This window comes from Drosophila mauritiana, chromosome 3L (genome assembly GCF_004382145.1).
Source record: "Drosophila mauritiana strain mau12 chromosome 3L, ASM438214v1, whole genome shotgun sequence".
In the NCBI taxonomy this organism is placed as follows: Eukaryota; Metazoa; Arthropoda; class Insecta; order Diptera; family Drosophilidae; genus Drosophila; species Drosophila mauritiana.
The window spans coordinates 13,486,883-13,514,159 of record NC_046669.1 but is presented as its reverse complement, the minus strand read 5'-3'; the positions used below and the strand labels follow the sequence as shown (position 1 = coordinate 13,514,159).

At 39.6% G+C, this 27,277-nt stretch overlaps 3 protein-coding genes across 13 annotated transcripts in view; 2 read left to right on the top strand and 1 right to left on the bottom strand.

Moving 5' to 3' along the window:
• LOC117139770 (whirlin) overlaps positions 1-14,635 on the top strand; it is a 30,176-nt gene extending 15,541 nt beyond the window's left edge. Inside the window, exons 5-18 of one of the 11 annotated variants that reach the window (XM_033302366.1) lie at positions 107-402; positions 653-973; positions 1,029-1,200; positions 1,288-1,398; positions 1,459-1,488; positions 2,759-2,853; positions 3,214-3,487; positions 4,177-4,248; positions 9,757-9,762; positions 10,909-10,989; positions 13,332-13,418; positions 14,079-14,273; positions 14,333-14,425; positions 14,486-14,635. In XM_033302366.1, the coding sequence (XP_033158257.1) occupies positions 107-402; positions 653-973; positions 1,029-1,200; positions 1,288-1,398; positions 1,459-1,488; positions 2,759-2,853; positions 3,214-3,487; positions 4,177-4,248; positions 9,757-9,762; positions 10,909-10,989; positions 13,332-13,418; positions 14,079-14,273; positions 14,333-14,425; positions 14,486-14,614 (1,962 nt within the window). In that variant the 3' untranslated portion in view covers positions 14,615-14,635. Of the gene's footprint in view, positions 1-106; positions 403-652; positions 974-1,028; positions 1,201-1,287; positions 1,399-1,458; positions 1,489-2,758; positions 2,854-3,213; positions 3,488-4,176; positions 4,249-9,756; positions 9,763-10,908; positions 10,990-13,331; positions 13,419-14,078; positions 14,274-14,332; positions 14,426-14,485 lie in introns of those variants that run through there. The other 10 variants (XM_033302367.1, XM_033302369.1, XM_033302372.1 and 7 more) reach the window with 10 other exon arrangements.
• On the bottom strand, positions 4,441-8,438 carry LOC117139771. Its single transcript, XM_033302377.1, has 2 exons — positions 8,330-8,438; positions 4,441-4,862 (listed from the first exon to the last, which is right to left on the bottom strand). The coding sequence occupies exon 2, from the start codon at positions 4,844-4,846 to the stop codon at positions 4,610-4,612; it is 237 nt and encodes a 78-aa protein (XP_033158268.1). The 5' UTR covers positions 4,847-4,862; positions 8,330-8,438; the 3' UTR covers positions 4,441-4,609.
• A 5,739-nt stretch (positions 14,636-20,374) lies between the features above and the next one.
• LOC117139497 (alanine--glyoxylate aminotransferase 2-like) lies at positions 20,375-27,097 on the top strand. The gene is made up of 4 exons (XM_033301825.1): positions 20,375-20,662; positions 21,827-21,945; positions 25,276-25,510; positions 25,631-27,097. The coding sequence occupies exons 1-4, from the start codon at positions 20,574-20,576 to the stop codon at positions 26,670-26,672; spliced, it is 1,485 nt and encodes a 494-aa protein (XP_033157716.1). The 5' UTR covers positions 20,375-20,573; the 3' UTR covers positions 26,673-27,097.
• The last annotated feature ends 180 nt before the right edge of the window (positions 27,098-27,277 follow it).

The window sequence follows — 27,277 nt, the reverse complement described above, 5'->3', positions numbered from 1 at the left end:
TTCCCACTCTCTCTTTCTCTCTTCTCTTGTTGGTTCGTTCCGTTCTGCTCGCATCTGTCCTCTCTTTTTTGTGTCTCTTCTATTGCCACATTTTTTCTTAACGCAGAGATGTGTGCAGATATTGAAATCGTCACGTCAAATCAGTATGACGGTGCGAGCGCCGCCCACTCTGAACTCGACCGCCCCGCTCCACGGCTTCGGTCCGCCCTCCCGCGACCCCATGTACGCGTCGATGGCTCCCCCCCTGCACCCACAGAACCAGGCGGCAGCGGCAGCAGCGGCGGCGGCGGCCTCCGGGGCGGGTCTGCCCTTCCGCCAGACCTGCTCCTGGATGGACCGCCACGGACGACCCGCCTCCCCGCCCATGGAGTACGGGGGCAGGCGCAGCGAGCGAAGGGATCGGTGAGTATATAGAATAACACACGTATTTCAAAACTAGCAGCCCTTTTTGAAAAAAATGTTGAAACAAAAGACCCTAAAATGTACCGATGCTCGACAAGTATTCTATAACTGATTCCCAATTTTCATAATACTTCAGATTCTGTACTATGAAATTGATGAGATAAGGGTTTCCCTTGTATACATTCAAGTTTTTCCTACAGAATGTAGCTTCTAGCTCTTAGTTAACATCTTAACACTCTATACCCGATAGCATACGTCGTGTAGAGCTGCTGATCGAGCCGGGTCAATCTCTGGGCCTGATGATCCGTGGCGGCGTGGAGTACGGCCTGGGGATCTTTGTCACCGGCGTGGATAAGGACAGCGTGGCGGATCGTTCCGGACTGATGATTGGCGACGAGATCCTCGAGGTCAATGGGCAATCCTTTCTCGATGTGACGCACGACGAAGCGGTGGGTCAGTTGAAGTACCACAAACGCATGTCGCTGGTGATACGTGACGTGGGCAAGGTGCCCCACTCCTGCACCTCCATCGAGATGGAGCCCTGGGACGCCTACAGTCCAACGGGCACAAGGTGGGTCATAGACAGATCTAAATCTCCTTTCAATTCTACAAAATCAACTTTGCAGAGCACGCCGAAAAGGTCAAATTGCGACCATGGTGGAGGAGAAGGCGCGCTCCCTGCTGCCCCGTCATCACTTTGCAAGCCTTTCGTACTATATTGCCGAATATAGTGCGAAAGCAATGACCATAGATGCCTTTGTTGCCGTCTTGTTAGAGATGTTAGATACGTACGAAAAGGTGAGTGTTTAAAGCCTAACCTCGTCAAGGGATACCAGATAAGATAATAAGAGAAACTATTATAACTCAATTAATTTCCCATATTAGCACACGCTAGTGACGGAAATACGGGAATTAGTTTTCCCCGAGGATCGCACGCGATACGATGAGCTCGTCTATCGCAGAGAACGCGATCCTTATAGCGTGGATAGGCATAGGGTAAGCCCGTTGATCTCTATACCCTGTTAACCCCTATGTAAACTTTATAATCTTTTTCAGCGTAAGGGAGACCCCGCCCGTGATTTGCCGGTAAGCTTTTTAGAAGATTTATTCTACGACACAGACACAATATATACTTAGTTAAGTGGGAGACACTACTATATCCCAAAAATACACACTGAGCATGTTCAGCCAAATAAACTCTAAATAACTTTGACTACTGTTCAACCGGTCTACTGTCTACTATTCGTCTATATACCTACTCTACTGTCTATACTCTACTATATAACTCCCACAATGTGTTTATTGTTTAGTATATCTTTCTCTTCTTGCTGTTGTCGTTGATAATTGTTGTCACTGTATGTTTGTAACTTTTACTTTAACTTATTTGTTCCAACTGTAGAAAAAATACAAATAACACTCGACAAAAGAAAATCAAAATAAAACTTGTAGTTTAATTGTTGAACGAGATACATACACTTGATACTTTCTTTAGCCACCCGACTCTAAACCAGTTATTGCTTCTTTCATTTACAACAAAATTGCATGCAATTTTCTTTTATTTACTTTTGAGAAAGCTTTCAGAAACTCTCTTACATCTGATTCGGCCCTTTGCAAGTAAAATTGCATTTCAAAACAAAAACAATCAAATCGAATGTCAATTTTTCCAACCAATTCCCACATATACATACAACTTTACTCTACATTGTAGTGGCGAAGTTTTTACATATTTTATAGCAATAAGAAGAAGACTGTTTGTAAAAATATGTATTTTAAGCCAAAAAGAAAACCAAATCGATCGGAAAAATTGCTTTGTGGAAACTTAACACAATTTAATTATTTTCAAATGTGCAGTTGACTCCAAATGAGCCAAACTGTAGATGTACATACATAGGAATACAAAAAACTTAGCTGCTTCGATAATGGGGTATGACAAAGCTCAACCTAATAGTAATCTTTAGATTTAGTACACTAAGTAATAAAATTATTGTATAATACCAAATTGATCTCATGTAATCCCACGTTAAAGATGCACTTAAAAGGATAACCAAGAATCCACAACAGTTACCATGAATCAGCACCAATATAAAATACCAATCAATTTAACTACCGATCGAAGTACGAATGCACTCCCTATCACTCTATCTTTGTCGCTCTACCCAGACGCTATCTCTGTCTCACTTTCTCTCCATCTTTCTGTCTATGCTTGGTAGAATTCTACAGAAGCCTAGACTAGAGTCCCTCTCACTCTCACTCACTGTCAAACCTTTCAGCTGTCACTGTCTCACTCGCAAGTCGTATGCAAACCAAATCGTTCGATTCGTTCCATTCCGTACCATTCCGTTCCGTTCGCCAACAGGTAACTGCCGATGATTTGGAAATAATAGCCGCCACCGGACGGAGTCCTTCGTCGGACTCGGGCCTGGGCATGACCGTAACGGATATACACAAACGGTACCTAGCCACTTACCTAAAATCCATATTACCCCATATCCCAAAATATCCCATCCTAAACAGTGTTGGATAGGGTATGGTAGTAGTAGTTTACAAAAGATTCACAAAGGCTTGTTCAACATTATCATAGTGTGCAGGTGAAAAGATAAGGATGCTTAAAGCTTATAGAACTAAAAATGCTTTTATTCGGAATTATTAAATGTTAGCATTGTGTAAATTATAATTATACTTATTATAAAAGGAAAGAACCTATATAGATATATAGCTCGACAATATTCTCCAGGGATTTCCCAACACTGACCCCTAAGCACCCACTTCCCATCATAACAGTTAACTGACCTGTGTATATGTATACGCTAGACCCGCACTACAGTTGCCCCATCGGCCCATGTCGGCGGGACCCATACTGCATCGCTCACAGCCAGCATCACATTATCAGACAGGCAGCAACCAGTCCTCATCATCATTGTCGCCTCCACAACAACAACAGCAGCAGCAACACTATCAACCCCACCATGCCTCATTGCGTCATCTGGGCGGTATCGGCGGCAACGTGGGATCCGGTCGTCATCATCACCATCCGTTGGGACCAAGTCAATTGAAATTCAGGCAGACCAAAGACAATCAGCAACAGGTCAGGACTGAAAAGATTCGCGCGAATAGGGTAGCAAGCTGAAAAAGTTATATATATGTATATTGCTACCACTGAAGGTCTACTTTTCCGCAAGCTGTTTTAAAAACTTTAAATCTGTCGAAGAAACCTATCTCGAAACATTCGTATCTAGGCTCTTTGAAGAAAATTACTCGATGAGTGTCCTGAGAAAGTTTCCTCTTTATTTTCTGACAATATTTTTTGGCACCGAAATCTATGCCTGATCAATATGCTGTTTTTAAGTTTTTCTAAGCTTCTATTAAAAAATTGACATTCGGCTGGTTACATCGCCGAGTTTTGCAATCTCCAGCTCTTGTCTGTCTGTCGTATATGTCTTACTTTATTTTGTATCTTTAGTGGTTTTATCTTTCTCTGTCTATCTACTTTTTGTATCTTTGTCTCTTGTTGTGTGTAACGTCTATAGTCGTTTTTTTATACTTTTGAATCTTTTTCCATGTTTGTCCAACTGCTCAATGTGGTTGATGTTTGCGTTTTTGTCTCTGTTTCCGGTTATGTTGTACTTCCTTATTAAATGTTGTCCAATTGGCTATTGAGTGTTGTAATACTGTTAAGTCGCATTTAGACCAGTGCCAAGCCGAATTGGTCGTCGAGCAGAGAAGCACATAAGCCGCTGAAAAATGTATCTTGTAAATTCTTTTATCCCGGCTTAGGAATACGGCTGTGATGAGCACAGAACTCGCCGGGGCAGCGAAACCCTTTTACCGGAATACGAACCAGATGCGGTGAGTAAACGAATCGATAGCGAATTTGTCGTAGGATCTGACATCTCTGGGGATTAAATATAATATTTTATAAATGGTAGAGCAACAGATTATCCACATAGTTCCAAATAACACTCCATTTGCTCATGCCATGAAGTTTCATTTCATGATCAGCACACTTACTTAAAAACCCGCATTAAAAAGAAATCTCCATTTTTTGTATACTTTAATTCTTTGTATCTGCAACTGTATCTGTATCTATCGTACGTTAACTAAGCTAACATCTAGACTTAAGCACTATCCTAAGTAGGTATCGTATATTATGTGGGGCTATGTGTGGGTAATGCAGCATGTTTGCCCATCCAGTGAATGTGGGTCCTCCTCACATCTTGTCGTGCATGGAGGAGCCCTCGGCCACCATGGGCAGATGGTAATCGCGTGGCGGCGTAAAGGGTCGCACAAAGTGTCGCCACTGACGGTGGTGCAGGGGCGGGGGCGGCTGGATGGGCGTGGCTCCGACGGCTGTCACCGCATGATGGTGCTGCTGATGGCAACTGTTGGGCTCAAATTTCGGGCGTGGTATGCGCAACTGTTTGATCTCCGTCAAATAGGTCTCCATGTTGTTCGCCGGTCGCCTGTTGATGTTTGATTTGTTTAAATGATTTGTTGGTCTTTGGCAAAGTTGCAATCAGTGTGGAGTGGACTTTGTTTGAGGGTTTGACGTTGCACTCGTTTGGAAAAGTGAGGGAAAATAAATAAAGGTCACACCAATGAATTCAATTTAACTAACTGATTATTCTTATTATTCAAGCCTTAAGTCAAGACTTTAATATTTGATTCTAATATTTTCAATATAAAGTAGAACTTATAAAGGGAGTAATGCAAAAAATATTTCGTAGTAAAAATCTTTTACATTTCTTTTTAAAGGATTGTAAACACAACGCTTTTAAAACTCATTCCAACTAGCAAGAATTGCGCTGCAATAAAAAACTATTTTTATGTGCAGCTAACTTCACTTATGCACTTAACTTCTTATTTGAGTTAGAGCGAAAAGTCGAGCTCTTCAATCTTTTGATGAATGTTTCCCGTGTGAGCAAACTTCAGTGGACCCCCACAACTTGTTGAGTAAGTGCGGCAAAAGTGAAAGTAAACCCACCGTCAAAACCCCAATGTACGGTGGTGGTGCTATGTGTGTTCGGCTAGAAGACAAGACAAGAAAATTGCAATAATTTCCGCAAAAGGCGTTCAACCGTATCACATGCAGACAGTCAAGTTCAGGGCAGGATTTTGGATTTCAGTTCGCAAGAAATTGATTTGGATGGCTGTGGCAGCGGGGAAATGAGCAGCTAAACGGCTTGCGATCCGCTTGCTTAGCCCTGTTTACACAGCTGACACCATTTGGGCCGGCTTGACCGACCGATGAACGATGGCCAATGGACTGGCGGACCGAAAGACTGGATGACTGGAGGACGGACCAGAGCCAGACGGCAGCAGCTGAGTAACCAGTTTGATTTCAACTACAACTGACAAACAACTTTTTGTTGGATGTCGCTTGTCTGGCTTATGGGACACTCACTTTTTCGAAATTACAGGGAATCGACGGAGCCGGGTATAGAAATCGAGGTGGGGGGACCAAAAGCTCGAAGTGGGTCATTAGAGAAATGTACTAAATAAGGTACAAAACTTTGTCAAGAGCAAACGTAAATGGAAAGTAAATTGTTGTAGCTGCAAGTTTTCGACCCAAAAGCAAGTACGAGACGAGAAGAAGTTGTTTGTTTATAGTGTAAATAAACCATTTGGATGCGTAGCGAAAACCAGTCTACTGGTGAAGTTGAAAACAAAAACAAACCCAAATCCGGTCTACAAATTCAATGGGTGTCAAATATAATTATGAGATTGAGCCCAGTTGGTGAACTGTCAGTTTGAAGACATGTCTGTCAATAGAGAACACTCTTACCCATCATAATGAGAACCTTAATTGTGGCAAGGGGGCGGGGAGGTGCGAAGTCTTGAATCTTGATTAACCGTTATGACAAACTCTTTTGCGTCTATCCATTATGTTGTTTTAGCAATCCGGACACCCCGTCATCTTTTGACATTATTAATTATACTTGACTGGGTTCCCCGGGGGCCACGTAATGATGCTACCTTTTAAATACTCTTAAAAAATTCTGGAGTTTTTATTAGCCTAGGGAGACATTTTGAAGAAATCGAATTTGGCCTGTGTTTTAAAATTAATATTTAAGTAATTAAAACTGAAAATATTGCTTTGTTTCTCGAAATTCGTTCTTATCATTTAAAAAAATTAATATAATTAAATTGTGTTTTGCATGCTAAGTGTAAAAATCAAAATTGGTTAACCGATATTTTGGCCGCCTTGTGACATTATCTTTTATTGCATTCGTTATCTTTTGACAGGTGACAGTTTTGCAAGCAGCACTTTTATTTAAATTTAAAAAACCATAATTTGTTCGACCTTGCAATGGCATTAATAAAATCCAGCTTTACTACTAAACTGCGTTCGGAAACTCCATCGATTTGGTTGACCAATCAGTGTTGAACTCCGATCGCCCCCTCCCTCCTCCGCTGCGTATCTAATGACAAAGAGGTGCCCCCGTCCCCAGCCTCCAGTTCCCCAAATCCCCCAGCCTCCGAGTGAACAACGAGGTCAATGGCATGTGCTATGAATGATGATTGCCAGCTTTTCGAATCGAGTTACAAAAATGAGCTACTACATAGGAATAGCTACGGCTAAAAAAACATCATCAAATACGACAACAAATCTTGGCTGCAAAAGTTTGCAAAGTCATAAATTTGATTGATTTTGAAATGGTTGCCCTGAGCAGCTTACCAAAAGACGCAAAAAAAAAATTACGAAAATGATTGAACAAATTGGGAGAAAAATTACCCGAAAATGATGATGTGCGTAGGGAAAATACAGTTAAATGGGCTGACATCAGGCAATTGACTGAAAGTTTTCATTATTATGTGGAAAATTCTCTTTCTCTTCTGTGAAAGTTGTGTGCCTCCCGGTTCCCGGTTAAAAAAGTTGAAGTTGCAGTTGTTCCTTTGGTTCTGGTGAAATTTTTCTCGTTCTTCCAGTCGGAACCTTATTTCGTTAACTTTTTCTTAAGTTAAACAAAAGGCGAACATTTAAATTGTTGTCTAATTCACACTATTGTTATGCCAACGATGAAGTCAGACATGCCTGAGATCAGAGTTGAGTTCTGTGTTGTGACACTGGATATGAATAATTGTGTTCACATTTTGGACTAGCTCATTGACCTATAAAATAAAAACTGACAGCTGACCGAATGTCTTGGAATAATTTATCAAATCTGTGGCTCTGAATTCGACGATCAGCGGTGATGAGAAGTGGGTCAAAGTTGGCCAGAATCGATTGGTTAACCGAAACCAATTTTGATGAACACATGAAGAGTGTGCTCTTTGTGAACATCCGGAACGATGTTTTATTGGAGCAATCTCCATTAGGTTTCTCCTCGGAAAAGGGGTATTCGTATTTATGCTTTTTGTAAAGGCAATTACTTGAGTCAGTTGTCAGTGCCCTTAGGCCCAAAGACACTCTGAAAGGCTGTCTAAAAAGCCATTAAATGCCTTTCGTTCGTTGGTTCTGTGTTTTTGCGCATTTCTACCTAACCACTTTGGCTTTCCCTACAGCTGACAGCCGATGGTTTTTCTGGGTCGAAATGTTTAGCAACTATTTCTCAGCCTTACCCACCTAGAATCCCCCCATTTCCGTAAGGCAACTTAATTGCAAAAAAGAACGACAACAAATCAGACGAAACCGCTGTCTGGTCTGACTGCGTCTCAACTTCATTCTGGCAATTAAGAAAAGTAACAAAGGAAATTAGCTCAACCGAAAAAAGTGAGAAATAGTAGTTAATTGAATGCAAAACTCAGAGCAATAAAACAGCAGAAACGTATTGCGATGATATAACCAACCACAGAAGAGTCAGACCAAACTTCTGCTAGCATTATTATTTATGCAACAATTTGGCAGCAAACAGAGCGCGAAATGTAACGAAACGCGAGATTTGTCAACTCCACTGGCAACTTGTTTCTCGTCCAATTTAATACGCACTTTTAGCTGATGCTTGTTGGCCGCACAAATCGGTGTTAACGTTTATTTTCCTCTGATGACTGGGTTTTCAACCTCACGCTCGAAGCGACGACGCGCGACTGAAACTGCAGACTTTTCTGAAGGTAGAGCTCCGGCTGAGTCCATAGTTTCTGCTGCTGCTGCCCGGTTGTAGTTGCTCATGTTGCTGATGTTGTTTCTGCTGCGGCTGCTGCTGCTGCTGCTGCGATTGCTGCCAAAAGCCAACCAAGTTGACGATGCCCAGCCAGCCGCAGCAGCAAGTTACTCTTTTTCGGCCAGAGTCGTGGGCAGATGGTACAGAGTTTGACCAAATCTTTTAGAGACCTTGTGAACTGCTAAAAATAGTTGAACTTCCGTAGCTAACTAACATCTCATGTCGATTGGGTAGCCAAAACAAAACTATAACAAAGTTCTGTAGCAATTTTTGGCGATTGGGAAGCAATAACACTCAGTTTGCTTTTAGAATATATATGTTAATTATAAGACTATATTAAAAAAGAAAAGACAATCAGCAATTAATAGCTGCAAGTCTAATTTAATTAACACTCAGCTATATTGATTTGTTAATTAACAATTTAAATAAATAGTTAACTTACTTTTATTACTACTTTTTCACTGATAATATAACTTTTAATTAAAATAAGTGAATTAGCATTATATTACATATATAATTATATTATAGGATATGATTCCTTTAATTATTTTATTACTCAACACTCATTATACTGCAAGCATTTGACTTTGCTAGAGCATTTTTGAGTTGGCTTGGCATATGCATATTTTCCAACTTGGGGTTTTTATTGTTGCGTTAAGTTTTGCTTTCTTTGACGTTTTGCCACTGAACGTTTTCCCAGTTACTTTTTATGGCCTAGTAATGTAAAAAATTACCCACAGCGACGACAGAAACAATGGCAACCGATTTGATAAACAAAGATTGTCGATATTTATGACTAAAAATTATACTGCAATTATATCGCCAAGATTTATGTACATGCTGTAAGTGCGAGTGCAAGAGTGCGATTTACGCAATGCTCCAACTAAAGTGACAAATAAATAAAGTGTATCTGTGGGATACTGCAGCTGCCGTACACTGCAGCTGTGCTGCGTTTTTGGTTTCCATCGGCCACTGATATTTTTTTTGTGTCTCTACAGTATTTACCAATTGGTTTTTTTTTTGTTTTGCTCGAACATGACGTAAACGGAAAATTTGTCATTTCTGCCGACTGACTCTGGGCGGCAGTTGATGGCCAGAAAGGCGTTTGAATTTGGCATTGAAAAGAGATGAAGCTCATTAGCAACTAAGCGGCGATAATTAATTTTCCTTTTTTACGGCTTCCATCTTTCTTTTTTCGCCATCGTTACACGCTGCGTATGCGCAATGGACTGGGAATCGCATTAATTGCGAACAGGAACAGGTAAGCTCGATGTTTTGCTGCATTCGCCGTTTGTTACACTTTAAGCACTTTCCGAAACTATCTTTTCGACACTCACACGCACACACACAACCAAATGCGAAACACACAAAACACATACACACATATATAAATACCAAATAAATATACAAACGTACATACTTAACAAAGGAAAAACCAATAAGGAAGCAAGCGTAACCAAAGAAAATGCAACAAAACCTCTTGTAAATATTTAGCCCGCTACTCTGTTTTAAGCCATTTCTCTAACTAATTTCGCCGCTGGGTGATTCGTGTGCATAATTTTCCAAATGCAAGAGGTGGGAACGTGAACGTGGGCGTATTGCAGCCCCATGCAACGGAGCTTTTGAGAAGATTACCTCACAAAGTTTTGACATAACCAAAGCTAATTAGCAATTGAACGCGATTTAGTAGGCATAGGCAAAGATTAATCCGTGAAATTCAACTTGTAGCCTAAAAGTATGCTTCTAAAGTGGACGCAACATTTCAGCCCAGTCGGCAGCATATGTAGCTAAGCTGGCTTATCAACATGATGCTAAGCAGCATTTGTTGCGCAGATCTATAGTGAAAATGTAGAAACTTCTTTAGTATTTATAATTAAAAACTTAAATTTTTTTGTAAACTACATCCCATAGGAATATATATGAAAAATGTAGTCTTACCTATAACTGCAGTAGCAATTGTAAACTTTAATTTGATTTAGAAACATATACAGACCCATATTATGGTAAAGACCTTAGGTATTCGATTCCAATAGTACATTTAAGTAGTTATCAGTTTAAAAAAGTAACATATAACCTCCCGTATTCTTCTACATTATATCCAGTAACAAACTTCAAAGTAGCTTGACTAGCTTAATACAAACTATAACCTAGGAACCCCACAAAAAAGACCCACAAATTCCCACTATTACTTTCTCTCTTTAAACCTAGCACACTGATTTTCCCCCCTGATTTTCACTCAGTTTTCACGAGTTTCTCATTTCACCCGACGCCCTCACCACTTTTGTTGTACCGCCCACCATCAGAGATCCATTGAATTCAGATCGTTTTTGAGTTCCTGCGATTTCCGTGAGCTCTTGTCCCGTACTCCCCGAAATTGTTCTTGTTTGTTCATTTGTGTGCATTTCAGGGCGGCTACTTAGATGGACTGCGTTCACATTTGGGTGGTTTAACACAACGTGTCAAATCATGGTATTGGGGACGACCTCTAGTAAGTGCCAATGTATTTTTCGTTAAACGTTACCAAACGAAAACAAACCAAAATACCTAATAATAAAACGACACCAGCAACCACAAAATAGAAATTGTGTTCGCAAGTTGAGTGGATTCATTTTTGTCTGCGAAATGTTCTCACAGTCTGCATTTTGTTTTTCTTTTGGAACAGACCTTTCAATTTGCATCTCGTTGCATTCAATTTAGCCTGAACTACTTAGTATTGTTGCTATCACTCTCTCACTCGCTCTCTATCTCTCTCTATCTCTCTGTAACTCTGTCTCTCTCTATTAACTAACTTAACTAACTTAACCGTTTTTTGAATGTGCATTGCAACGAAAGCCACTGCAAGTGCCATTAAAATAACAAAATTAAAAGATTCTTTTTATTGAATTCGGTTGCATATCCAGCATTTTGTGTTGTATTCGTAGGAAGTGTAATTTAGTTTTGTGCTCTCATTCCAAATCAAATTTTGCTTGCCCCACAAGCCCCACATTATTTTCCATTGTGTTTTGTTTTATTTAATTTTTCGTGGCGCACTCGAAAACTTTTCATATAGATTTCCTTAGTCTCTTTTTGTAAAGTAATTGTCAATGTAAGTATCTTAAAACAAAAGCTAAACAAGACACAAGACTAAAAAGCCAACAATGCATTTAAAAGCAAAAGGTCAAGCCTTTAAGACAAAAAACGAACAAAAGTGAAAACTAAAAAGAAAGCCAAAAAACCAAAAAAAAAAAAAGAAAAGCTTGAAAAATACATTTGCACATTTACGCATGAGTCACCCCGATTTCGAAACACACGCAAATATCAATATCCGTTCAGCATCAAATAAATTGGTCTTGGTTCACCAGCCAGCCATGATTCACCAATAATTCACCTCTCACACATCGATTTGTAGTGTTTTTACCATTTCTTTTCATTTGCCCTGTAATTAGTGTAAATCCCGATTTATGTTGGCCTCTATTTTAGCTGCTGCTCCCCACACACACACACACACACAATAACACACACGCACCCCAATCCTAGTTGTAGTTGGCAGCTCTTAGTCATGTAATATACTCGTAAGTTGAAGTTTTCAAGTTTTAGTTAGCGCTACATTTGGCCCCACCTAGTCCGACTTAGTCTAGCTACCGAAATCTAAGTGTCTTAGTTGCCAAATCTAAATATTAGCTTTTATAAATAGATTGTATAATTACTGTATAGTTGCAAAGCCTTAAACTGCACCAACTCAATGACAAACACAGCCCAGCCACACAGACAAAATTCCACAGAAACGCACACAGCACTCGCATATTCATAATTGCACTTTGACCTCAGCTTTGATCAAGATTCTAATTAGGTGAAAAGCCGATTAGTCTTCATTGACTAAATCACATCCATCAATTTCGTGCCTCTGGCGTGCGACAACAGAATGGTACGACTTAAGAGTTAGGATTATCAAGGTCCTTTCGGCACGAAAAATATCTGAAGTCGTATTCGATTGAAGCCTTTCGACTTTTAATTAATAAATTGGCTTAATGTTTGTTGAAAAGGATTCCAATATCATTATCATTGAAAGGTACAAAGAAGTGAAGAAGTATTTCAAGTGTTTTTGGTATTCTTCCTATTTTGTGCCTTAGTTTTCCGATTAAAGATAAACTCTGCACTCTACAGTGACAAGCTGAAAAACCACTGCCAAGCCAATCAAGCAATCAAGCTTACATCGCCGGATAAATCCAATATGGTTAAAGGTAACCAAAAAATCGCAAGCAAAAAGGAAAAACATGAAAACTCTGCAATTCAAAGCAAATCGGTTTGGCTCAGCTCAGTTCAGTTCAGTTCACTTTGGATGCCAATCGATATCCAGAATCTCTGACTGTCACCATCTCTATCACTTTCTGAAGCACGCTTTGGCATATGCTGTCCCACCGAAACCACCCATCCACCGACCCGAAAACAACCCCACCACTCAATTTAACCCACCGTATAGTCAAATGTCATACTTTATTCAATTAAATTTCTATCTGTATGTTTGAAAGTGAGCGAGTACCAAAGCAAACAGCAAACACTTTCTAAAGATGAAGAACTTTTAATATATATTCTATCCAAATAACACACGCAACCAATACAGTCTACCAAGAAATCTACAACGTTTTTTAATCTCTACAACAAGCAACTACAACGAATTCTTATGCAAATATCTCTACTATTTTCATTTTACATTCAACCTTTTTGTACGACCAAAAATCAATCAAATGTTTGCTCACTATGCAAAACCCAAAAATACAAACCAATTCATTGCCAAAATACATTGTGGCCACATATTCGAAAATCGAAACCGAAACTAAATTAAATGAATAGGAGTTGGCCACAAAACTCTCAAGAAGTTTCGATATGAAGGAAGAAGGCGGCACATTGCTGGGCGATAAAGGTGTACGAAGGCATCAGGTGAGTGCTACTCGAAAATAGTGCAAGTACACTAAATAAACAGATATGTATCTATATCTACATATAATAACTGAATACAGCACTTGAATGCCAACAAGAGAAACCAGTATATGTTTCAGCTCGAAATTAACAGAGTTAAAATCTTAACTTATGACTTTCGTCGGTTTTTCTATTAAATTCTATACAATTCGGTCACCCCAGAACATTTCATGATTCATTCCAAACAAATCACACAAAAGTTTCTACTTTCTATCTCTCTAATTCTCTTTATACCTAACTCCAAAATAAACAGCAACTGTACCATTGATTATTTTAAACTAGCAATATACTATGTAAATTTGAATTGGCCTACCTTTTCATAGCTTGAACCGTTTCCTATTGTTTGAACCACACGTAAATAAGTACAAGAACCCAAAACAGTATATACAAATTCCTTAAATCAACCAATTGTTAAATTGCTTGCCTTTACCAAATCACAGAATCTATTTTATCAGCTTGAACCAAGTTACTTTTAATCAAACCAATACACAATTTGAACTGTAAGCTAATCTTAGAAGTAAAGCCAATGGAATATTTTTGATCAAGCCGGGAAAACCTACTGAAATCTTTAATCTTTTTATGAACTTAATTTTTCATGAACTTGGCCTATTTGTTTTTCAGTCCATGCAGCGTCTGTCAGCGGAGCAAAATGGTGGTTCAACGACTGAACAAACACATGAACACAATCCAAACGTCGTACCTGATCATAGAGGCAACTTACACATTACAGTTAAGAAAACCAAACCAATTTTAGGTATTGCTATCGAAGGTGGTGCTAATACAAAACACCCGCTCCCTAGGATAATCAATATCCATGTAAGTATGCAATAGATCATAAAGATACTTTTTAGACTAAAAAGGACCCTGGCAAATAGGAAAATGGTGCAGCATTTGAAGCGGGCGGCCTAGAAGTCGGCCAACTCATCCTGGAGGTAGATGGAACCAAAGTGGAGGGTCTGCATCATCAGGTAGGTTCTAGTCCCTTTTTTTGAGTTATTAATATGACGGTTTTCTATTTGATTTTCCAGGAGGTTGCTCGACTAATAGCCGAATGCTTTGCTAATCGTGAAAAGGCTGAAATAACCTTCTTAGTTGTCGAAGCAAAAAAATCAAATTTGGAACCGAAGCCGACGGCGCTGATATTTTTAGAAGCCTAACATTTGCTTGCCCTGCCGGCCAGTGACCCATTGGAACGACAAAAACTCGAGTTCCTTTACGAATGGGGCATCGATTTAACAGAGACGCCAAAACCAATGCCAACACCAATACCGCTAACGAAAGCCAAGAATCCGCCGCCACTGCCCCATGAGTTGCACAACAACATCAACAGCCAGTATGGTAGCAGTGCGGCGCTCAGCAATCATCAACCTCATCAGCATACGCATCCACATCCCCAGCAGCAGCAGCAGCAACCCCATTCAAACACAAAAACGCCCAACACGAACAGCAACAACACACAAGGAACACCAACAACGGGAACGGGAGCAGCAACAACTGCCAGCAAACAACAACAGCAACCGGGAAACACCACCAACACACCAACGAAGGCGTCGCGTGAGGCGACTCCCACAAGGGAGCAGCATCAACAACATGCCACGCCCACACGCGAGCACCAGCAACAAACGCCCACTCGGCAGCAGCAACTGCAACGCGAACAGCAGCAGCAACACCATCGCGATAGGCAGCAACATTTTCGCGAGCAACGCGAACAACGCGAGCGGGAGTACCAACACGAACACGAACAACACCAACACCAACACCACCATCACCATCGTGAACACCACGAGCAACACCAACATGGACACCAACACCACCCCCACCACCAACATCATCATCAATATTCATCCGGATCACAGCAGCAACACCAACGCTACAGCAGCAGCAACAACTACAAATCTCATAATAATTCCGTTTACCAGTAAGGAGAAACCGAATGCAATTCTAGCAATTGGAGCAACAATAACAATCTTTTGGATACATTCTTTCAAAATTGCTACAGCAATTCGATCAGTAAACAGTTTAATTGTGCTACCTTTGTTAAAACAACCGAATACCTTCGCCCCTCATGCACGCCTCTTTCTACACTGAACACAACGCGCTTGACAGAATATACGAAATTTACCCCGAAATTCCCTGGCTACATCCAATTACTATTGAGTTGTATGGCTCTCCATATACCGCTTGACTAGGCTCTTCTAGAAATGTGTTAATTTGTTGTAGCTGAAGAGATGCTCTAACCAAAAAAACGTATACTTATTATGATTTCAAAAAGTCTTTAAGACTAAGACCAGTAAAAAACCTTTTTTAGTTAATAAAAACAGTTTCTGGAATATCAAATGCAAAATTTTAACACTGCCAAGGTTAAAGAAAAATGTTTAAAAAAAATAATACAAAATATGAGCATCTCTGTCCAACTTGGCTTTCCGTTCTATATCCATAGTATAGTATATGGCTCCCCAAAACTGTGTTTATATCTATTGAAACCAAGAACCACTCCGATCCTCAACTAGAATAACCAGAGAGAAGACCTATCCAGACCTTAGGTATCCTGATCCTAAGACCCTCTATTGAACCACTAACCACGCGCTAGTCGAAAAATGTGTAAATCTGTGTAAACTCTAAAAACATATTATTGTATGATTATTATTATTATACTATTGATTATCAATCGAGCAACGTAGCTTAGACCGTTAGTCATTACTTGTTTGAACTAGTGACAAGACAAGTTTAGGTTCACAAGATTACTGTAAGAGCAATGTTATTTGATGATAAACCCACAAAAGCCCCCAAGAAAAGCAACCACAACCGAATAAGGCATACACTAAGAAAATCAAGAGCTTAAAATGTTAAAAATGAACAAGTAAAATATCTTAAAATCCCCTAAACAGTAAGCAAAGAAAAAGTCGATGCAGAGAAAAAAATGATGAATCAAGATTTAAGGCACAGACACTGTAAAATGTAAAAATAACCAGCAAACTAGTAACGAATTGTCGCTTTTGTTAGATTCAAACACACACTAACACACACGAATACACGCATGCACGGCACACACACACATACACACGCATGCATATTGCCAAATTGATTGTATTTACAGCAGCTAATTGAACAAACGCAAAAAACAAACAACAAACAAAAATCAAGCCCACCTAAGCAAAAGATAATTTGTAAAAATTAAAAATAATCTTAAAATTAAATCACAAAAATGTAAAAAGCTATGAATATAAATAAAATGAAGCAAGCAGTAGCTATGGCCACAAAAACACTCACACAGCAACACTTACACCAGCACCCACTCAGAAATACTTAGCCCAAAAAGCGCATCAATTCTAAATTTTAACCAAGATATCAAATTATATACCCGCAGTGTTGTTAGGTTAATCGGCATTTTCGTCGACTGAAATTCTATCATGTTTCTACAAATTTAATTATCGACAACTTTTACAGTTCTGCGATTAAATCGATTAATTCGATCAATCTAACAACACCGCAAGGCATATCCCTGTTATTAGTACAACTTAAACTGCACACTGCACAATTTTTGAATGTTTGTTAAATGTTTTAAGGAGCAAAAGGCCGACACCAGGAAAATCCGCTGCAAAATTGTATTCTCCTCACCAACTAACCAAGAAAGGACCCTCGCACCCCAAAACAAACCGATCCCAAAACGCAACTCCAACCCAGAAAAATGGTAAACGAATTATGAAACTGCTAGGGCAGGAGGACATCTACGTCCGCTCTGCCACTAAAAAAAATGCAAAAATAACATTAACGCTGTAGAGACAAGAAGAAATTAACGCTTAAAATTTGAGGTTGATTGGCATTAAGTAAAAGTTAAACGATGTTGAAGCAGGAAGAGCCGAGCCGACAGGGCGCGATCACGAGCAAGTAAATTAAATTATATAACAACTTTAAACGGGCACGACGAACAACCAGCAAGTGCTTACTATAACTTCATACGTATTGTGTAAAATATTAGCAAAGAAAAAATCCTTTTTATAGATCAAAAACAAAACAAAAACCAACGTATTTTTCGCTCTCTATCCTTCACTTTCGATTAAACGATCTACCTATATCTGTCATTCACTCACTCAATCAGTCAATCAGTCGTTCAGTCAATCGTTTCGGCAAAATTTGTTGATTTCGTTTGTTGTGTGTGATAGTGTTTGGAATATGAAATGGAACCTTTGCATGTCACAAGAGCAATTTGTTCGCCCTAAGTCCCCAAGAAAGTTAACTTTGTGTCTAAATGATATGTATAGGGCATGGATCCTATGCCGGGCTTGTTTTAATCATCTCAAATCTCCAGAAGGAAAACTAATTCTCTGCTTAACTCTCTCTTATTAACTCTCTTTATGTATGTGTCTGTGTGGAAATTGAAAACATATACAAAATTATTACAATTGAAATTGAATCGTTATATGAGATATTGTACTTGTATTTTTGTTGACTATTATGTAATTAAACGCTTTACTGAATATCAGTTATGTACATTTTTTAGCTAAAACTAAAAATTAAAAACCAAATTCAAGCAAAGAAGCTTATGCTGTTACTTATTGTTAGTGAATTTACCACACAAAAAAAAAAAACAAATGAAAAGAAAATTGAAAAAAAACAAAACTCAAGTTAAATTTTCAAAAATTTATAGAAACAAAAAGAAATCATTTTGCAACGTTCATGCGTGAAGAAAAATATCAAGGGGATTGCCTTGTGGACGCACTTACGCCTTTGTATATTGCGATACATTTTGATGAGAAGGCTTATCTTAAACTTTGAGAACTACGAGATAAATATCTATTTAATATAACGTATACATGCATACAAGCAACATATAAACATATACCGTATATAAAACGTATGCTAAACTATATCTAAATTGTAAACGACAATGAGAAGCAATTTTAAGCAAAATGAAGAAAACCATTTCAATTTCAACTTCAATACCCCCCACATGCAAAAACACACACAGATGAAGTAAACCATTTATGTGAATTAATATGTATAGAACTATATATAACTATGATTACAAACAGCAACAAGGCTATCTATATGCTATGCTAATGAAAGGGTAAACGGCATTTAAACTCATTCAACCAAAACAAACAGAAACCGCATCACACGGAAAGAAATGAAAGCTTATAAATACCATATAGAACCGTATATGTACCATACCATATAGATCCACAACCATGTACCACGTAACTATCGTATCGTAAATAGCAATAGCAGTTAGTTATAGTCAATATGGATAGCTAAACTACCGAATAGCAAAGCCTCAGCCGAAGCAAACTTGTTGTACGATTAAGATTGAGCTAGACTTTTAACCAGAGATAATCCAACTTGTAGATATATCGATATATCACATATTAAATGTATGATTGTGTATATTACCGGATAACAAAAGAACTCTTATGATTTCCAGGTCTCGCCTTTGAGTTGATCCTTATTATGAGAACCCCAACTAATATATATCAAGTCCCCAAAAACCTTTAATGAATTCAGACCAGACCACAAAAACAACCAACAACCAACTACAACAAAAACAAACTGTGCCACCTAGTACATAACAAGAAATGGTTATATATCTGTATCTGCTATATAGACACTATAAACACATACAATTCAACACGAACTTGTACTATACCTAGATATACTACATATATAGAGAGAGAAGGAAACATTCAATGCTCACTTTTATATTTTTTATCATACATCCTTGAATCGAGAAAGCTATTGAAAAGGACGCAGGACGAAGCACCGTAAGAACCACTGAACCACAAAACAATGCAAAACAAAAGAAATCGAACATAGGAAAATTCTCATGCCCAAAGAACATATATTTATATATAGTGTACAAGTTCTATATGCCTAGATATTTGTTCCATTGCTTTTTAGAGCCAATTTGCTTTGCTTGCGAGACAAAATCCCCTGGAAAACCCCAAAAATCGTACCTCCATTCTATTCTGTTCTCTGATCCCCAATTCAAGATGACAATTAGGAAAGAAAACACCAGGCATAAACGCAAAAGATCGAGCTAAACTAGTGCTTAGTGTTTAATGATAAACAATTCCAATAAAAGTATTTCAGTTGTGTATATTGTAAAGAACAATTATAAATGAACAAATATAAAGTTAAACATTTAAAGAATAATTCAAAAATTTATTGAAACATTAATAAAATAATTGTATTTATCAAAATTAATACAAACCAATTTAAGGCATTAGCATAGCAAAAGATAACGGTATACATAAATTGAAATGAAAATGAACACAAAAAGCGCTGATTTAATATTATATTATTAATTATATTATTGCAAACAACAAAGTGAAAAACAAATGATATTGTCCTTGGTATTTACATATACATAAAGAAAACAGCAAAAAAAAAAACAAAAGAAAAATAAAAAGAAAACGTTTTTTTATATAACCGACATAGATATTTTCGACCGCTGATCTGCATGGCTTTGGATTGCTTGGGGGTATTGCTTATAGATACTTTTAGATTCTAGGAATTACTTCTTACAGGAACATAAAACTGGAATTCGCTGGATACACTCTCGTCTATCAAAAAAAGTACCATGATAGATTTATTTTCCAACTATTTTCTTTTACTATTTTCTATTACATTTTATTTCTATTTACTACTAGTATTTATTTACTATTACAAATTACTACTAGTATTTATTTACTATTACAAATTACTACTAGTATTTATTTACTATTACAATTTACTACTACTATTTATTTACTGTTACTATTACTATATACTTCAAATTATCGCGCCCAAATGGACTCTAATGCGATGAATAATCGACAAATCGATAGGCGCGAGCGAGTTCGAATTCGCAGAGGGAGATGGCAAGATATGCCGCTGTGTGTGTTTATAAGCGAGAACGAAACTTGCTTCGGCAACAATTTCAAACAAGACGTTAAAGGCGACCGTGCCTGCCAGCGACTGTCCAGGAGCCCCGATTATCCTGCCAGGACTCCAGTCTCAACACACGGCTCGAAGCGAATTTAAATCAAGTCTCTTGTCAGTTCCAAAAGTGCGCGCCTTTCTGCCGAATTTAAATTACTGAGTTAAAAAAACAAAATAAAAACAAAATATATCCCAAAAATGCCTTTCGCCCACGAGCAACTGAATCTGGTGGCCAGCGAGCAGCTGAGCAAAACGGAGACCATCAAGCTGCGCAACCAGCACATCGGGTAAGTGGCATCCTTTCGTGGTCCTTACGCCGTTATCCTCGCTCGTATCCGTAATCCCTGGTCCGGGTCGTGAGCCTGCGACCTTGCCTTGAATTCGCTCTGGCTGTCAAGGTCAGGCGGCATCCCCCACTCGGCCCACTCATCGCCAGCCCTCTCTTTCGCTCGCATTGGTCGGCAGGCCGCCCGATTTTCTTGTACTTTTGTATTTTTGGCACTGTTGCCAACAGCAGCCACCGCCACCCAAGGAAATAATATAACAAAAAAAGTGCACAAAAAAGAAAGCAGGAAAACAAAGTCATGCAGCAGCGACGCTTTTTTAGATTTGAGCTATATTGATTTTTTATCGCCTGACTGCATAAAAATATTTATAAAACCCATTTGGAAATCTTTTAAAAATAATTTCTAAGGGCTTGCTAAGCAGAGTGTTCGCTGTTGATAATCACGCTCAATATAAATTTCACATTTGTTCTCGCTTACTTATATATTGTAATCTAAATTGACTGAAAAATATCAACCCAAATTTTCCATTTTGTGGAATATTTTAAAAAAGAACAAAGGCTAGGTAACTTGTGAAATTAATTTCCAATTGCTAGCAATAAATCCAGAAATTCGAAAACAAAAGGGGCCTGTTTTTTATGACTTTGAACTTTTACAAAACACGTCAGTTCAGTTTTATTACTTTCATGTTTCTAATATTTTAGGTAACAATTATTGGTTTACTGTATTAAACTAAATATGGATCAGGCTAAATTCAAATAGCTTATAATTATGATTTTCTAATGCTTAGAATGGAGTTAGGATCAAAGTGCATTTTTTTGTCCCCATTAAATTGTTAGCAGCTGCGTTCCCGCTCACTTTGTTTGCCTAAAGTCAACCCTAAAATGTTTATCAAACACAGCAAGACGCCTTGTTTTTGTCTAACAAACACAAACACAATAACCATTAAACACGGGAGTGGGAACATGGATTATCTTGGTGATAATGAGTACTACTCTGTCGTATATTTGTGAACTGTTGAAATAGGCCCCGGTTAATAGTGTAACTATCGTTCCATATACGTCATTGCGTTTTACATTGTCTGAATTTTATGACTTTACTTAGCTTAGCTAACAACTTTGCCATTCACCTAATTAACCTACTTAATAACTTGCATTTTCCCTATAGACAAGCCTGCCAGCTCTTCTATCGCTCTGATCCACTGAAAATTGTGCGCGGACAAGGTCAATATATGTTTGATGAGGAGGGCACCCGGTATCTGGACTGTATCAACAATGTGGCCCACGGTAAGTCAATCTAACAAAACTAAATTTGAAAAATATATAAAAATTAGTAAGAATACAGAATGCGTAAGATCAATAGATCAAAGATTTTCTTTACCAGCTCCTAGAAATAATATATACACTATATTATATTATTCATCTCGAAAAAATTGTTAATTAGTTGAAAATTAGATGAAAACTGTGGTGCAGGGCGCAGAAAATGATAATTCCATCGCCATCTTTGCAACAAAAAATTGTTATAATGAAGTAGGTGTCGTTAAGTACGTTGCTAGGTCATGTTTTTCGATTTTGGAACCGGGGCCTGATGACGATTATTTTGGACCTCCCGTCCGGACGTCGACGCTTGGTCGTTGACGGATCCTATTTCTGTTTATGCTGATTAGCAGTGGCACACGCCCGTCAAATGGCCAATGTGCGGATGCAAAGTGCATGTGGTACTGCTTCCATTTGGAGCGTTTGGCAACGCAAGTTCAAGGTTGAGTGCTCAAATTGAAATATAGATATAGGAACAAGTGGCGGGCCAGACGTCGGCGGCATGTTCAGGCCCCGATTGAGAAGCCCCTGTGCGACTGAGTCAGCCTTATCACATCGGCCAACGGCGAAATTTAGATGCTGCCTGCCGGAATCGTAATGGGAATGGCAATCCGGCGGGCGGGCCTGGCCACTTGGTTCTGATTTCGGGCCCCGGCACAGTGCCGCAGAGCAATAACTGGCGATTAACACAGCGGTGCCATCAAGGCAATCACAATAATAACAACAATAATAACAAATGGCCAGGGGCCGCATTTGCGTATAAAATATACAATACGTATTACGTACATACATATATCACCGAGGGGGTCCCAGTCAAATCCAGACTAACCATATCAACTTATCAACAACGGTGGCCCAACGGCAATAACAAAAAAACAACGAAGATTGACGTCGTCAACCAATTTGCTGATTCTGGGATCTAGGTAGCTCCCATTGCTTGCGTCTTGTCTGTAATTGTCCAAAACATTTCCTGCTACGGAAAATTTTTCCACTCACAAGGATTTCTTGGCAGCAATTTCCCTAGCCGAAAATCACTATTAATTAGAACTTAATAAGTGTAATATTATATATTACATACCCTTAAATAATAATAGAAACATAAATTATAAAAATTTTTTTTAAATATATTTTTTAAAAGCTGCCTTTCTATAAAATTAATTTTTCCTTTTGTATTAGCGGTTGCCGCACTGATAAGATGAGGCCATTGGCATTGCGAATGTACTGAATATAGATGAAATAGATTTGAAAACCCAATGACTATAGCGTTTATTAATAGCTTCCCTTTTGGTAAATTGCCACCTAAGGGGCTCATCTATAGGGTCAAAAACAATATTCCAATAAGGGTTATCATCCAAGGGTGCAAAGAGGTAAAGTTGTTTACAGTTCAGAGATAGTCACCTGATAGTGTTTGCACCATCAACTGATCAATAAATCAATCAATCAATGTTGTCCCTTTATATTAGAACACATTCAAAAACTTTATGATGGATATTGGGATCAGTGAACAATATTTGTAGTGCTCCCCCATTTAATGACCCACTTAGACGCTTGCACATTTCGTAGACAATCGCAAAACTCAATCAACCTCGAACAAGTCTTACGATCATCATACGACTGATAGTTTGCCCCTTCACATTCAGAACGTAGTATTGGGTCCGTGCAGAGGCACGTAACTTACGGCTATGCCCATAAGTCATCAATAACAAAGTGTGAAATCAGTCCTCAAGCAAACATGGAGCACTCTAACCATGATAAGGTGGCGGGGGCACGTGTGGACGATCTGACGATCTGAATAACAAGTTGTTATGAAACTAGAACCACGTTCCTCGTAATCTCGTGCTACTTTTTCCGCTCCGGGTGTCCGACAGCCCGCAACATGTGAACGTCTCGTGCGAGTGGAAATGTACTCGAGATAGGCGCTCGGGCACAGTCCGGAAAAGGGGGCGGGGCTGCACCGGGCTGAGCACACAGGGCGTACAGTCGTGCAGCCCATATGTCCGTACGTAGTCTAGTTTTTCAATATTTGTGCTCGTAGTGCCCCAACCCGACGAGATCTGAGCAATCAGCTGTGCCACTCAGCACACATTGCGAGTGGAAAATTCTGAGCAGATAGTCGGAAAAACACCCCGAGCCAGCGGCCTGCGGGCTGTGAAAAGTCGGACAAACAGCCGATATAAAGAGAAGAGCAAGTGGAAGTGGATGTGTAAGCATGTCAACGCGACCACTTGTAGATTGTCGACAATGTCGCGAAAAACTAGGAAAATTTGCTGATCGCGAAAGAGGAAAATAAGTGGGTGGGCGTTATAAGAATTATAGAAGCTGAAAAGCATAGTAATAATATTCATAATATTAAGTATACGATCTAGATCGAGCTCTAACTAAAGATTTTCAATATAGCTAGTGATGAAGATATATACTTAGTAACGCTCCTTCACAAAAGTTTCTAAAAATGTTAGTTTTCCGCAGCACAACTGTACTTCTGTCCCCTCGGCATAATTATAAACCAAAGTGCAGAGACTCCCCCATGGTCACTTCGATCATTGCAAACCTAATCAGCAAGCGTACGAAACAGAAACAGCCTATTATACGCCATATAATTTCATGCCACTGATATGAAAACTAGAAACGTGAAGGCATCGCGTGAACTTCACGTGATACCTGCCTCGCAGAGCACTACGTCTTATCGGAGGCGTGCGAGTCCAAGTCCAAATGTTTCTAATGCGAGTGTAGGGGACGGAATTAGAAACGCAATCGGAACGAGCAGTTGACCCCCAAACGTCGCAATCTGTCGCCGTCGACGGGAGCGGAGTGGTCCGGGTCCGGGGCTTATCGCCCATCCGTCGGGGCCTACGGAATAGCGATACACTTACGGATGGCGACGCCGAGCCCAATGGATACGGGCCTGTCTGAAAGCGTTTTATTTTCGGCATCGTGCCAGATTGGCCTGCTTATATGCTCAAACAATCGGGCAAGCAAATGGCTCGGGGAAAATCACGTGCGCGACTTGCTTATTTTTAGTCACGCCCTCAATACAAAATTATCACTATTTGGATGATCTATAAATTTGATCTTATAATCGTTGGGTCAGTGGCGCTAATTGAAAGCTTTATTTTTGGGTTTTTTTCATCATCGTGAGTTAGCAGTTTGATTAGTTTTAGAGGAGGGCTGGTATTCAGTTATATGTACAATATAGTTATTTATTTTACTTTTATTATTACTTGATAACAATTAAAATTCATTTATTGAGATTATAAGTTAAAAACTATACATTAATCATAAATGTTACCTTAATCTTTGCAGTGGGTCATTGCCATCCCGAGGTGGTGCGAGCTGGAGCCCTGCAGATGGCCACCATCTCGACGAACAACCGCTTCCTCCACGACGAATTGGTCCAGTGTGCTCGCACGTTGACCAGCAAAATGCCGGAGCCTCTGTCCGTTTGCTTCTTCGTCAATTCCGGATCCGAGGCTAATGACCTGGCCCTGCGACTGGCCCGCAACTTTACTAAGCGTCAGGATGTTATCACTCTCGACCAGTAAGTTTCTTATGTTTCATTCTAGAGATTCCATTTGCTTTGAAAAATGATTTTAGCTTGCTTAGTATTTATTTTAAACAGTGATGAAAAAGTATGCTAATTTCTTTTATTACGTTACAGTGCCTATCATGGTCATCTACAGTCGGTGATGGAGGTGTCTCCATACAAATTCAACCAGCCCGGCGGCGAGGCCAAGCCCGACTACGTGCATGTGGCTCCCTGCCCGGACGTTTATGGCGGAAAGTTCACGGATAAGATGTATCCGGATGCTGACATGGGTGCCCTGTATGCTCAGCCCATTGAGGAGATCTGCCAGAAGCAGTTGGCCAAGGGCCAGGGCGTCGCCGCCTTCATCGCCGAGAGTCTGCAGAGTTGCGGTGGCCAGATTCTGCCACCAGCTGGATACTTCCAGGCAGTCTACGATGCTGTACGCTCTGCCGGAGGAGTGTGCATAGCTGACGAGGTTCAGGTGGGATTTGGACGCGTGGGAAGCCACTACTGGGCATTCGAGACCCAAAACGTAATCCCCGACATCGTGTGTGTGGCCAAGCCCATGGGCAATGGTCATCCGGTGGGTGCGGTGGTCACCACTCCGGAAATCGCTCAGGCCTTCCATGCCACCGGAGTGGCCTACTTTAACACTTATGGCGGCAATCCGGTCTCCTGTGCGATCGCCAATGCAGTGATGCGCGTGATCGAGGAGGAGGGTCTGCAACAGAAGGCTCTTGTTCTAGGTGATTATCTTTTGGAGGAGTGCAATCGTCTGAAGCAGGAATTCGAGTGCATTGGCGATGTGCGAGGCGCTGGACTTTTTGTGGGCATCGAGATGGTTCAGGATCGGAAGGAGCGCATTCCCGACAAGAAGGCTGCCCACTGGGTGGTCAACCGGATGAAGCAGCTTCACAGGGTGCTTGTCTCCTCCGACGGTCCCAACGATAACGTGATCAAGCTAAAGCCGCCCATGTGCTTCAACCGTGAGAATGCGGATGAGTTCCTGCTGGGATTCCGGGAGTGTTTAACTGCCGTGATGCAGGAGCGGCTGGCCAGTGCCACATCCGCCGCCATGGCTGCCACCAGTGGTGTTATTGCCACCGCCGCTGAGACGCTGGCCAACAAGACGAAACTCTTCGAGCGGCAGGATCGCCTCATCAAGTCCGTCTGAGGCAGTGCCTGCTGGTTGGCCAATGCCACCACCAACAACGTCTCTTCGCCCGGGCACAAAATAGCTTTAGCCACCAAGGATATTTAAATTATTCCATGATCCCCATGTCCTCTGTTCCCATACAAAATTAGAAGTAATTCCCAAAAATTCCATTTTTTAGCTGTAATATCAAAATGTTTATTTGCTTAGAATTAGCCTCAATTATCTGTAATCTACATTTATATTTTTACTTTGTATAATCATTATCCTGTTCGCCAAATATCTTCTAGTATCTAGAAAAGTAGGGAGCCCAGAACGAATTTCTTGAATTGTTATATCCCCAACATCATGTATATATGAATTTATGAATATATTTAGTATATGTTACAAATGTTATTAAAATGTTACGTATATTTTGTATAAATACAATGCTTTTTTTCAATTATGAAATTCTGAACTTCTTTGCGATTTCTCGACATATTTAATTTGTGGTAATTAAAGATTTGCTTGTCAAGAGGGGTGAGACTTTACTGATCACGTTGATCAACTTACTTGAAAATACTACTTGCTTGAAAATATGATTAATGTAAACAAAATGTAGAATATTTGTAAAATATTCTTTCGTA